Raw genomic sequence first — 14,353 nt, 5'->3', positions numbered from 1 at the left:
CGTTTTGCTTCCGATTAGCATTCTTGTCATATTCGTTATTTTAAATATTCGCAGAATAAATATTATCTAAGGTTACTTACCTAAGGCATGAATCTCGAGTAAGAAGTTTATCTTAGAGTAGGCTATGTTCTTTCAAAAGTCACACAACAAACTCTTGCCCAAACCCACTAGGAGTCGGGTATTGTTGTTCTGATTTTTTTTTTTACCTGAACTCAACTTAGATCTAGTGTATTTACTAATAGACTAATTTAGTCATTGGAGTCGCACCTGTATGTGGAATTTCATCCAATTGTAGTACAAATATCCAAGACATAAATCCTGCATCCATATCCCGCTGATTTTACTTGGACTATTTCTATTCTAAATATGTATTTTTAGTTAGCCCTCCCACAGCGAAGCTATTGCGAGGACCATGTGGAAGGCCCCGCGTACTTGTTAGAGAGATTAAGAAAAAAAAAAAAGAAAAAAACCCAGGTAGGTACCTACAATCACTCGGGACAGGGAGGCCCGTAAATAGATATTCTTAGAATAACAGTATGATGATGCAGATGCTAATCACATGCTCAATCACTATTGCTCAGAGATATTTGATGTTTATTTTATACTCTAAATGTTATGTTAATGTTAATTGGTTTTATTAAGTTTAATCAAATTATTAATGTTTCAAAATACTGACTCTCACACTAGATGGTATGCTCACATTCAGTATTCAGGTGTATCGGTTTTCATCAGAAATAATAATTTTTTTCAAATTTGTCAGTTCAGGGTTCTATATTGTGAAGTTTTTATTTTTATTTTTTTCGACAGGCCATGGGGTCTTAAGGGAGGGGACTTAACCACACACAAAAATCAGTCATGTCAGCGACACGACTTCGTCTTGTTAGTTTTGATGTGACAAATACACTTATTCGTGTACGGGGCTCCCCTGGAAAGCAGTATTGCCATGTTGCCAGGAAGTATGGAGTTGAAGTTGATGACAGGGTCTTATCAAGTAAGTTGGTGCAATGATTTATATTTTTTCAAAACAAAACAAAAGAAAACACTATTTAATAAATCATAAGGAACTTTATGATAATAGTGATATTAATGATGATAATAATAATAATAATAATAATAATAATAATAATAATAATAATAATAATAATAATAAATAATAATAAATCCTCACCTTCCTCTATCTCTGGAGTTTTAGCTAGTATACCATTAAGCAACCCATTGATACGTTCACTCACTCCATCAGTCTATTTCTTCTGTTGGATTAGTCAAAACGTACTGAAATAAATAATAAGAGTAAGAGCTTTAAAAAAAAAAGTTATTTTGTTCTTTCATTTATTTTGTCTTCCTAAGGTATCTGGTTACAGAAATATAAACAGTACAGCATCAAATATCCAAACTTTGGATGTGCAGTCAACATGCCTGCAAGCACTTGGTGGTCCAATTTAGTCAAGGATTGCTTTCGTTCTATAGATTCAGGACTGCAGGAGGATGTTTTGGATAAGGTTGCTAATTCTTTGTACTTCCACTTTGCAACAAAGGAAGCCTGGGAGCTTCTGCCTGGAGCAGTAGATGCTATCATGGTAAATAAATTCATGCCTAGTTATCAAGATTAAGGAATATTGTACATTTCTAAAATCTGAAAATTTGTTCATTCAAAATGGACAGAAAAAAAGAAAAATTAAATGATCCCCCCCCCCCCCCCCCCCCCCCCCACCTCCCCCCTCCCCCCCCCCCCCCACCTCCCCCCCCCCCCCCCCCCCCCAATAAAAAAAAAGACTTCCTTGAAGATTTCACTTGCTTTATCTAGCTATCAAACACCCCTTTTTAGATGTTTATCTCACACCAGAGCAGGCTCTCCCAATTATTTAATTTCATACGTGACTCACTGTCCCAATCTGGTATAAAGTCATGCAATGTCTTCTATCCTATATCTGTTTTCTGAGCTGCTTTTTTGTCTTTGTCTTGGAATGAGATTACTTGGTTTTGTCCTTCCCATTGCCAGAGCCCTAGGCTGAGAGTTAGTTTTGGGAGATGATATTTTTTTCTCTCGTACATCATCTCTCTGTTATATATTTGTCAACATTTGAGTGTGTTACTCTTAGTCTTAGTGGGGACCTGTGCTTGTGTCAGGGTGAGACTTTTTGGTGATCTCAGACTGAGTACACTGACACTGATTGTGTGTGCTCTTGGAATTTACATCTGTTCTGTTCAAACCATTCCCCTTTGTCTTACATTTTCTTGTATGCTTTTAGTTGTAAATCTATAATTATTTTGACTATCCCATTTTCTTCCTGTTACTGTCGCTGAAACGACCAAAATGTGTCGCCACAAAACCCTTAAAAACAAAACAACAACAGGCTCATTCCATTCCTTGATTGTTACTTTTTTTTTTTTTACAGGACTTACGACGCTACAATGTGAAGACTGCCATCATATCAAATTGGGACCACAGATTGTACAAATTATTGTATTCTCTACAACTCAGGAAATGCTTTGATTTTGTCTTACCCTCATACATTTTTGGTGTCGAAAAGCCTGAGCCTGCAATTTTTTTGCAAGCATTGCAGGTGAGTGTTGTTGTTGTTGTTTTTATATCCTTATTTCCCTCACTGGACTTGTCAAGGGACATCCTTAATGGAACTCCTTTTTTTCCTACGTTGTAAATGAAAAATAAAGTTTTCATTTGAGGAGCATGGTAAAAAAAAAAATGGAGTGTTAAATTGAATAAACCTTGTAATTCCGAAAAAGTCATAGAAAAATACTTAACTCTCGACTTCAACAAGATTAGAAATTGGACAAATTTGTTCGATTGCTCATTTATGTGAACGTGAGAGTTAAAAATCAGGAAAGAATTGGGGTATTGACATAAGGAACAAGATGTGTCTGTTTTAATTTTACTTAGATGGATGTATTCTTGGTTGAAAGATATTTTATTATTGTCTTCTATGGACTAGGGCTAGAATAACGATATACAAAGTATTTAATGGCCATTTAGATATATCAGTTAATCAATGCCAAATGATTTCAAATAAAGTACTAAATAGTCAGGGTGTCAGGCAGAATAAGATTTCCCAGTGAATGTAATTGGTTTTAGGATTTATCTGGGTAACAGAACACAAGAGAAACAGAATAGCATGTGAGATCTCAAATTGCATCATTCCTCAACCTTTGAATTTATCAAATACAAAGAAACCAAATAGCTGGTGTCCTCCCCCCTTTTTTTTTTTTTATTTCTCAATTTCATTTTTAGATATTCTTGTATATTTTCTCCCTTATGTACTCTATCGGGCAAAAGCTCTTATTAAAATACGCAACCTGTTTCATGTCTGCCTAAGTCTTTATGAACTCCCAGTGCTTTTAACCCTGTCCTTGTAGATCTTTCCGTCGTATTGCCTATCACTTTTTTGTCTTTGTCCTTGAATTCTGTTACCGTTACTGTGATCCATTTAGAAAAAAAAAATTGAAAAAGATAAAACGTGTCCATGAATCAAATGAACGAAAATGAAATGACTAGAAAAATTTTGAACTACAGTATTTGCAAAATAGTCATTATCATTTTGTAACGGTTTATAGCTTAATTTTTTCATTTTCATTTTTTATTTGTTTCACCTCAACAGGATGCAAAGTGCAAACCAGAGGAAGCTGTACATTTTGGTGATAATGTTGAGAAAGATTTTATTGGGGCTCGCAATGTTGGTATGGACTGTTATCTCTTGCAATCAGAAGGAAATAAAAGTGACTTACTAGACCAGAATTATGTGGTAGAGAATATACAAAATTTCATTGATGCTATTCGTCCAAGACTGGGAGAGTTAATACAGTGAAGTTTTAAATTTCAAGGAAATGTGAAATGTAACTTCTGCCATTAAAGAAAATATCAACTCTGAAAAGCAAGAGTAGGGATGTGATTATGATGACATTTTGTGAATAACAACATTGCAGACCATCATTGTTTTGTGTGTTTTGTTCTTTTGAGAAAATGTAGTTTTAATCTTTGTTCCAGACTTTTAACTGCCCATGATTTTAAGTAGCCTAGCATCTTGTGTGAAAGACTGGCAAAAGCCCAGATGACATAATCAATACAAAACACTTAAACTTAAATGCTTGTTGACCATCAGGGCCCGAAGGGAGAGGAAAGTTATAAACCATTCCACTTTAATATCTATTATAACTTTTATTACTATTTTGAACTCCTACCTCCACCCAACGATGAGGAGCCAATGCCTAAATTACCAAGGTGCTTTCACAGTTAATGCTCTGAAATACCTAAGGTTTTTTTTTTTACTGAATGAATATATCTGAATATATCTGACGCTGAAATGTATGTATGTATCACAAGCGCCATAAAATTCTTAAAGACAAAGTAAGTTTTTTAAGAGATGGGTTTTGTCATTTTTATGTGCAATCCTTCCTTCAAGTACCAATTTCGTGTGATTTGTATTAATTCAATCCGTTTTAATCACTAATGTTTTTTGGGTTTTCTAAAACTGTGCCATGTACAAAGGTATCCACAATTGATCATTATTGAAAGTTGTATAATATATGCTCCAATTAATAAACTGTCAATGTGCTTAAAAGAAAAATATATTTGGCACAAATTCTGAAAATAGCGTTTCTATCCTTCCATTTCGTTTGTCATTTCTAAATTTCATTCAATATTAATCACCATATTTCCCGTTGCTTCATGTCTTACATTTTCAGGATTTGAATATTATATGTATAATATTGTGATGACTCGGTCTTACGGTAGAACAAAACAGATGTCAAAGAACAATAATCTGCTTGCCAATACCATCAACAAGAGAGAGAGAGAGAGAGAGAGAGAGAGAGAGAGAGACAGGAGAGAGAGAGAGAGTTGTGGAATATCAGCTATCATGGTTGGAGGAAATCCTTTCTAACAAGGGCCAAGACACTGACAGAGGAAGAATAAAAATAAAGGACAATGCCCACGTCTCCAACACAACTTCCAGGTGGCAAGGAATAAGACAGAAGAAGGGAAAATGTTAATTTGATCTTTCACTATAGAATGTATAAGTCGCTTTCAACAATGATACATTTATTAAATAAACTATTATAGACAACCCGACAAGACAGAAACAAAACTGAGAACAATACCACTATTGTACTTATTGAGCATCTTTTGCACACTCATCAATCATCATTGAAACACTAAAACTACGACATAGAAACACATGTCCAAAAAAGACTGTAGTGATGTGTTCAAATCCATCCATTTTGGATCGGAAGGTCCTGGGTTTGAGCCTTGCTCGGCGCACAGTTGAGTCCTTGGAAAAATGGCTCTTTACTCACATTCTCTCACCATACTCAGGTGTAAAATGAGTACCTGGCTCTTAACAGCGTTGTCTATGTCTGAAAAGTTGTAATATCACCTAATGGGCGTAATGTCTCGTTCTACATGTTACGTGTTGCTGTAGGTCATGGACCCTCCTGTAAAGCGCTTTGGGCACATTTAGTGGATATTGCGCTATATAAAAGCTCAATTTAAAAAAATATTTTTTAGATGTAGATTGTGAAATTAGACAAGCCTTATTTATTTTGTTTGATAATATGAGAAACAAAATATACTTGTCCAGGACAAAAAACACTGCACGTGCCTAAGTTCCTACCTGTACCTACCTTTAGAAAGATATGGACGAATGGGGGGGAAAAGGTTCTCAACACTGTGGTATAAGTTTTGATAATACCAACTGATTTGTAAGCATTCATAAAATGCTAATTTTTACACCTACACAAGATATTTATCTGAATCTGAATGTTACTCAAAGTTGACTCAATTCTGAGTGTATTTGTATTTAAGGGCGAAGAGAGTTATTTAATGTGACAGCCATTGTTGGTGTTAAGGCTGAAGGATTTTGATAATCTTTGCCCGAAGGTATCTAAATCTTTTGTGTTAACACATGATTCGGGAAGAGCATTCCGGTGTTTGAGGTGCGGGATGCAAATGAATATTTGAAGATGTATGAGTTTGTAGATATGTGTTTTTGAGTGGGCTTTTCTTTAAATACAAGAATTTCGTAGTCGTATATGTCTCGTTGTTCTGGTGAGATGGCGTCATTTTGTTGGTCATTTTGAACATGAGAGTTAGTCGTTATTCTTTCCGTCTGTCTTGTAAGGGAGTCCATCTACGTTGTGTAATAATGACTGTTATGCTGCTATGGGGCTGTAGTCATTGAGGACAAATCTTGCAGTGCAGAGCTGGACAGCTTCAATTGCTTTTATGTGAGATTGTAGATGTGGGCCCCAAACTGTACACGAATAGTCGAAGATTGATCTTATTTTATTGATGTGTGCTTGCTATTTTAGGTTTTCTTGTATAATGATGCCTAAATATGGATTTTCTGTAACTTTTTCCATTCCATTCATTGTGTGATTGTTTAGTATGTAGTCGGATCTAAGTGGTGTTTTGGTGTGGGATATTTCCATCCATCATTTTGTTTCACTGAAACGCATGCCCCAGGTGTCTGCCCATTTTTTGAGATTGTGTAAGTCTGCTTGCAGTTGTATTTGGTCTGATGGTGATTTAATGTGTCTGTAGCGAAAACAGTCATCTGCAAAGAGACTTGTTTGAGATGCTACGGCTTGGCGAAGGTCATTAATGTTACAGAGGAAGAGTATCAGACCTAGAACTAAGAACTGTCCCTTGTAGTACTCGAGTCAACTTGAGAGGACGATGCTGATTCATCTTTACAATAACTTCTGTGTCACAAGTTATACAAATCCGGCACAATTTGCTTTAGGATCAACTTAAAGGCTAACACTAAATATACATATATAAAAATAATCTCCCTAAAACTTTAACTATACATATGATTGTTTTTCTCCTAGCCAGGGGCAAGACATTCCAAGACAAAGACAGAAAGCAACTCGGAAAACATAAAGGGGATCAAAGACACAACAAGTGCCTACCATGGGAGGTCACAAGACCCCACCCAGATTGAGACCAATTATTTTTTATTTACTTTTGGAAGAAGAGCATGAGTTGTTTTAGAAAAATTGGAAAAGAAAGCGTAAATCAACACAAATGAAGATGCGACAGTGACTAAAAAATTATCAGTTTTGTAATGAATGGGAATTAACTGCGTAAGTGTTTCTTATGGTTTGTAGTAGTGACGGAGTTATGTCCCATGCAATGACGAGTGACAGACGTGAGAGAAAAATGAGAGAGATATGTATAAAAGAACAATAAAGATAATATTAAAGGACGTTTTTGTAAGATGTGATTTAATCTACACAAAATAACATTCAACTTCAATTCACGAACAAGAGAGAGAGAGAGAGAGACGGGCAGGAGAAAATGTTTATAAAAGAACAATATATAAAGGGCAATATTTTTGTAAGATGTGGTTTAATCTACACAAAAGTACAATCAAATGCAATACACGAATAAATTAATTTTATTTTCACTTGAACATATTTGCAGGTCTGATAATCGGAGGCAATTCTGGGTTCGTTTTAACATTGTTGTTATGATGATATTCTGCTTTGGTTTGAGAGTATTTCCATTACAACAATGAGGCCATGATAATTAGGACTATCAGCAAATATGAAAAGGACCAAAAAATATTTAATTAATCATAAAATGGGTAACTATGTATCTACATTCGAACACTACCAGCATTAATAAATATCTCACGCATCTTTCTCGTAAAAAAAATGTCCAGTCCTGTAATGAATGGGATCTAACTGCGTAATTGTTTTCATGGTATGTAGTAATTACAAAGTTATGTCCCATGTGTTGAAGACTGACAGCCTTGGATTGAACATATAGTGCTTAGGCCACTGGGACCCCCCCTCCCCCCCATTTGGGAGTTTATGCCACTATGTTTTTCAAATAATAGAACTTATTGGCCATACAAATTCCACTGTTACCGTAAAAATAAGTGTCATTTAAGAGAGTTATGGCCCTTTGAAAAAAGTGAGTTGTGTCCCCTTGCAAAAAAAGAGGCAACATTTCTTTCAAAGGCTCTGGAGACTACAATATTAATTCAAATATATGCAAATTGGGTATCAAACTGAAGGAAATTGAATATACTATCAAACTATGTGCACAAGCTTTCAATTTGTAAATATTATATAGATTCACAGAAAGTTGAAACAATTTGTCAGTAATCTCATGAAGTGTCATATCGAAACTTATGGGCTATTTCAGTGTTTTACACAAAAATTATTTTAAATATGGCCAAAAACAGCATGTTCATTAAAAACGTAGCACTGAAGAAAGCTATGGCCCAAGCCTCAACAACAACCTTCATATTTCTCCGTCACAGGAAAAACTAAAAGTGTACGCAACCCTTAAATTTTTCTCCACTTTGTGGGATGCCAAATTCATCATAATTTTCATTCTTTTTAAACATGGTATTGATGTCCAGTTGTCACATTTAAAAGTAAGTTGAAGGTGTGGTAAAAACAATAGATATATCATGAAAAAAGACTAATTTGTTCACATCCCAAGTAAAGCATCATTACCGAAGACTTTTGAACGAAATCGCATTGTTATATTATGAAGAATAATTGATACTCAAAAGGGATTCTTGATTCAAGATGCAGTAAGTACATAAAAACAATATCCTTATGTGTTTTGCAAACATGCTTTACTCCTTAACAGTTAGCACTGCTCACCAATTTATTACATATCCTCATCATCAGTAGCAAACTCCTCTTCGTCCTCTGAAGTGTCGTCAAGGAAATCACTGTCAAAGCTATCACTACCATCCTCGGCATATTATCTTCGTCAGTACTAGTGCAGCTTTCTTCATACACAATTTCCTGCAACTCATCTGGAATGAAAGCATCTTTGAACCACTGTACTTCCAATTCAGTTGCAGAATTTCTCTGCCAACCGTTATCCTCTGGTTTTGGAATGCTAGGATTCTGGCACACTGCATTCCTCCAAATGAGAGTTTGAATGTTGGCTCTTGATATGTGCAGTGACAATACTTGACTACAAGGAGGCATCTGACACAGATCAATTCCACCACTGCATGAGATGGTACCTTTCTTTCCTTTGAAACGCTGGCGAACTATGTCATACCTCACTTTGTTGACACTTGTGCATGAGGTTTTGCCATACAGCTTGCACACAAATGACTCTAACATGAGACAGTCATTACTCGAAACAGCTGCTGATGTTCCAAATCTGGAGAACAGAATTCTAAGATCTTCCTCCTTTTGAAGAAATTTTAGAGCTTTCAGCTTTCCTTGCCCAGCAAAGCAACTTATTGTGTCACAGCCTGTGAATGCATGGACACCAATTAATGCATCACACATCTGTTTAGACAAAGTCTTTGCAATCTGAGAGACATTGATTTGTCGCCTGTTGTTGCTACAGCCAGTATCAAAAATCAGGGTCTTTCCAATTGTCTCTGAGAATGAAAGGAGAAGTAAGAAGACATCCGTGTCTGGTGATCTGACAACAATTGTTTCACAGTTTGGTTGGCGGGAAGCATATTGACAGTGCAGTATAATTCGTGTGTCTGCCTCTTCCTGTGATGAGTAGAGATCTAGACAAGGTACAGCTGTGGTAAATTCATCCGTGTCACTGTAAAGTAAGGTGCATCTCTCTTCACAGACAAAGAAGATTTCCCTGATTCTCAGTTTCTTTGCATATTCGTTACTTTCCCATTCCTTGAGGAGAAACCTGATAAGGGATCTTTTGTTATCAACGCAGCTGAGAAATGATTTCCAACGTCTGGGCACTGTTGTTTCAGATCCTCTTAACAAGTATGCATTATCTTCAGAAGATCATCTCCTCAATCTCTCACAACCTTTGATTGAATCTTCTATGTAAGTATCAGTCACAAAGTGTACACAAGCTGCTTGTGGTAAGGAGGAAAATGTAAGTTTGGCTACTTCACCAAATGTATTTGGGATTGCTGACAGAGTTTGTAACAGTGCATTGCCATCAACAATGTAAACGGTGTTTGTTTTTTTTTGCATAATCCTCGAACATTAATGAATTGTCAGGCGTGAGCTTGTGCAACAGAGTTGCTTTGTTGGTCTTCAGACGTAAACCATCTGATGAAGCCAGCGACCATGGAGTAGGTGTTAGAGGATATTGAAGAACTTTTTGAAGATCAACACTGTGCTCTTGGGACAAAACAAGAAGCTGGCCAAATAAATTTCTTTGTGCCTTGATTTTGACCACGTTCATGTCTTTTTTCACTGTTACCACTTTCCTCAATGATGCAAATGTCTTGGTCTTGTTCCTTTCTAATGGCTTGTGAAATTCTACAGTCTTTTCCTTCAGTCTGTTTTCAACAAAACTTTCAAACAATCTTTTTCCTGTTTTTTCCACGGCTAGCAGGTCATCAGCAACATCCTCTTGCACTTTCATTCCTGAAGCTAGACTGACCAGACCATCTTCAACTTCAACGGGATTGATAAATGCTGAAAATGCCTGGAGGATCTTTTCCACTCGCTTTTCACTTTGTCTTTTTCTGCAAGGCTCAATTCTTTGTGGGTGTCTATATCCATACAGTTGTTGTTGCTGATCATTCTTTGGGTTGCTGATACATATTCTGCTCGATTGTGTCTTGTTACACTCCAACGGTAATAGCTTGGAAGACTCTTGCTGAACCCAACAATACCTCCTTTTGTCTTTGCATGTTTGTTTATTGTTTGTTCAATGGTCATATCAACTGCTATTCTTCCAGCAGGCGTCCTTGATCTGGAGACACTAAATCCATTATCTTGTAACATTTCTTCTGCCCCCTGGGTGGGAATGAATCAGGTTGGCTAGTGACACAAAATATACACTGAGATACTTGGCATAATTGTGGTGATTCATGGTAAAAAGCAGTGGGCACAGTTCTTTTAAACAAGATATATGAAGAAGAAAGTTGTTTGTCTTTGTAGCTCGCAGAAACTGGAGGAGAAGCCAAACTCTGTCCATGTATTGGATCCAGTATTGTGCAGTTTTTTCCGTTTTTTTCCTGAGCAAACACTCTCTTTGAAGGCTTCATACTGGGAAAATAACTCAGCATACACAGTTGACTGGAGAATTTTATTAGCTGTATGGCTTGAAATTCCTTCGGTGAATTCCTTTATGTAAGACATGAGGTCTTTACTGAGTTTTGAATCCGTGTCCTGCTCAAATTTTGCAAGCAGAAGTCTCTCTAGAGCCTCCAAAACAGACACATGCACTCGTAAAGCCCTGTTGTAGTTCTTTCCACTCATAACCCTATCCATAGAACCATGTGCACATAGCCCTGCTTCAGTCACAATTTCTTCAAAACCAGATCCACTTTGGAGCTTTCCCAGGGCACCAAGATATGACATTATGGTGTGAAAGACACCCAGGTGAATAATGACTGTTTTGTAAAGCTGTGGGTTTTGCCAGACAATACCGTAAGCTTTCTTTGCTACAGCAAGGTCAAATGTTACAAATGTATATGGCTGACCAAGCTCTTGTGTTGCCTCCAAAGATAGTTGTAGCACCTTCTGTACTGTAGCTGCTTCAGTTATGGGAGCATTGATGACAGGCATATATTCAACAATTGAAGGCATGTTGGTTTCATTTTCATTTTGGGGGTTTGGAGTTGTTGATGAAAGCCAACCTTTCCAGCCAGGGAAACGTTCTCCGTCTGAATTCAACTTCATCCTACAGAACACCCACAGAAAATTATCTTGGTGCAGCTGTCTTTCTTGAGTGTTTTATGCACAAAAATGAGTTCACGAAAAATTGCACCCGATGACCTTTCAAGGGCCATAACTCCTGTAAATGATACTTGAAAAAACTGTAACACCCGGATTAATTTGTGTTATATGTCCCTGAAGCATGCCTGAATTGTGCTAGTGCATAATCCCTCTTGTTTATTCATCCTGAAGGGAAACAAGTACACTGTAATAGATTTTTTTTTTCAAATTATAGAGAAAATGGCTATCAAAGATTTAAAAACGCTATATGGCTTTGTAAAATATTTTATGATATGAGGCAAAAAATGAGAAATTACAATAAAATTCCATTATTGATTGTATGTGAAACAATTTTAAGGTGATAAACAACCATTTTATGCACAAAAACGATTTCACAAAAAATTGCACCCAATGACCTTTCAAGGGCCGTAACTCTCGTAAATGACACTTGAAAAAACGGTAACACCCGGATTAATACTCAAGATATATTGCTGTTTCAGAAAAACCATGTGGCGAAAACTCCCCCGGGGGGGGGGGGGGGGGGGGGGAGGGTTTCGCCCACTGGCCCATGCACTAATATCTGCAAGTCTGATAATCGGAGGCAATTCTGGGTTCGTTTTAACATTGTTGTTATGATGATATTCTGCTTTGGTTTGAGAGTATTTCCATTGCAACAACGAAGCCATAATAATCAGGGCGATCAGCAAATATGTACACGTCAACTTTTCTCTGGAGACCACCAACCAACACTCGTCTGTTTTACTTGGTTCCCACATCGCACAGCTCCGTGCGCATCAATCAACAAATCGCATGAGGAAAAAGCGGTGCAAAGGACCACAAAAATATTGAATTAAAGATTAAATGGATAACTATCTTTATCCAAACACTACCAGCATTAATAAATATCCTGTGCATTAGTCTCATGAAAAATTATAATGGATGGGAAATAACTAGTGTCGAGCGGAAGTCTCGATGATACCTCAAGTCATCGGCCACCAACACTCAAAACTTCCCGAACTCGATGACCAAGGAAAAGTCGGGAATTCCCGAGAAGTAGCACTTCAACTGAGCTTTGGATGGCTTTTTTGTATTAAAACTTAAAATACATTAAATAAATTCACTTTGTATAATAATAAAACATTGATACCTATAACCATTTTGACCTATTTACGACGTTTGTGTTTTGTTAGCTGTTTAAAATATGATATAACGTCAATACCCAATACCAATGACTAGGTATTGAATGAAAGCACCGATGACTAGAGCGATGCTCGAGACTTTTTTGAGTCTCGAGACTCAAAAAAGCATCGAGACGCAAAAAAGTCTCGAGCTTCGCTGGAATCATCGCCGACGAGAGAGGGGTGAACAATGCAGATAGTACACATTGTTAGTAACGCGTGCGTCGCTCGCGCAGTATAGTCTCGAGACTCGGGACTCGGGACTCAATACGAGAAGCATCGACGACCAAGATTCTCGAGACGAGAAAAGCATCGAGAACTAAGTGGAGGTCGGGAAGTTCTCAGTCGTCGATGACCTGACTTCTCAAAACCTAAAGCATCGGTGACCTTTTGGTGACCCGGATGCCCTCCCCTAGAAATAACTGCGTAATTGTTTTATGGTAAGTAGTAATTACAGAGTTATATCCCATGGAGAGAGAGAGAGAGAGAGAGAGAGAGAGAGAGAGAGAGATGGGGGCGAGAAAATTTGTATAAAAGAGCAACATTTCAATCAAATTCAATTCACGAACAAAATAATTTTATTTTGACTCTCATGCAACTATCTCATGAAAAATTATCAGTTCTCTGGCGACAACCAACTCACACTCGTCTCTTCTACATTTGTTCCCGCATGGCACAACTTCATACACATCAATAAATAAATCGCATCAGAAGAAAGCGATGCAAAGGACCAAAAAAATTGAATTAAAGATAAAATGGATAACTATCTACAACGACCATCTTGATAAAGTTGAAAATAGAATACTACGAGCAAAGAAACTGGCGGATTGTTTACCCTCACATCTGCAGCGATTTACGAATTTACGATTTCCCTTTACCACACACGAGAGAAGAGGGGAAGAAGAAAAAGGTGTTAAAATTAGCCTAAGATACCCTTTTTGATTCACATGGATAGACAATAATTATTTAATTTAAACTTATGCACTAGATAGCTTCATTATTATGATAGAGAAGGAAGTGCCAGTGAAAATTTCCGGCAAATTTCAACACCAACTCCGTCCCCGACCCTGACTGACTGACTGACGACTGACGTCTTAACGGTGTCTTGGACTTGGACGTGAATCATTCCTGGACCTAAGACAGTAATAATAATCAATACTTGGGTTGTTTTTCTTAGGTCCAGGAATGTGCGGAAGGCCTCCCGCATTATTTATGACCTTACAAATTTTGAATACACTGATACCGATACCGAGTGGTAAGGCAAGGCCACCGAGTTTTCTGATGCCGAATTCATCGTTTGCAATAAAACACGACTCAAACTTAACGAAATACTTATTCGCAGTAGATAATAGTATTTCGAATAGTGGGGCCACCGTGGAACCACTATTTGCAGTAGTAGAAGCGCTTTACCGTCTCTGAAAATTAGTTTTTGTCCCCTTCCTGATTACTGACTTAACACTATTTTCTGTTCAAAATGAATGGCGTAATTGGTGTTGTTGAATGGCTTGAAGTTGGATGCGTGT

General features: G+C 37.1%; 3 protein-coding genes across 5 annotated transcripts in view; all 3 read left to right on the top strand.

Moving 5' to 3' along the window:
- Nucleotides 1-14,353, top strand: part of LOC144980094 (uncharacterized) — a 344,852-nt gene that overhangs the window by 249,556 nt on the left and 80,943 nt on the right. The window lies entirely within an intron of this gene.
- On the top strand, nucleotides 13-4,604 carry LOC144980088 (haloacid dehalogenase-like hydrolase domain-containing protein 3). Of its 2 annotated transcripts, none has more exons than XM_078927583.1 (5): nucleotides 13-98; nucleotides 808-991; nucleotides 1,348-1,577; nucleotides 2,397-2,564; nucleotides 3,615-4,604. In XM_078927583.1, the coding sequence occupies exons 2-5, from the start codon at nucleotides 856-858 to the stop codon at nucleotides 3,819-3,821; spliced, it is 741 nt and encodes a 246-aa protein (XP_078783709.1). In that variant the 5' UTR covers nucleotides 13-98; nucleotides 808-855; the 3' UTR covers nucleotides 3,822-4,604. The 2 variants fall into 2 exon arrangements, with proteins under 2 accessions (XP_078783709.1, XP_078783708.1); XM_078927582.1 differs by having other exon boundaries at nucleotides 54-474.
- The window catches only part of LOC144980086 (FIGNL1-interacting regulator of recombination and mitosis-like), a 32,868-nt gene continuing 32,124 nt past the window's right edge, over nucleotides 13,610-14,353 (top strand). Inside the window, exon 1 of the mRNA XM_078927579.1 lies at nucleotides 13,610-13,740. The gene's annotated coding sequence lies outside the window, so the exon portion shown is untranslated. The remainder of the gene's footprint in view (nucleotides 13,741-14,353) is intronic.

This window comes from Berghia stephanieae, chromosome 9 (genome assembly GCF_034508935.2).
Source record: "Berghia stephanieae isolate SIO BIC M18660-M18661 chromosome 9, UCSD_Bste_1.3, whole genome shotgun sequence".
NCBI classification, from domain to species: domain Eukaryota; kingdom Metazoa; phylum Mollusca; class Gastropoda; order Nudibranchia; family Aeolidiidae; genus Berghia; species Berghia stephanieae.
This window is presented reverse-complemented; position numbering and strand designations above follow the sequence as displayed.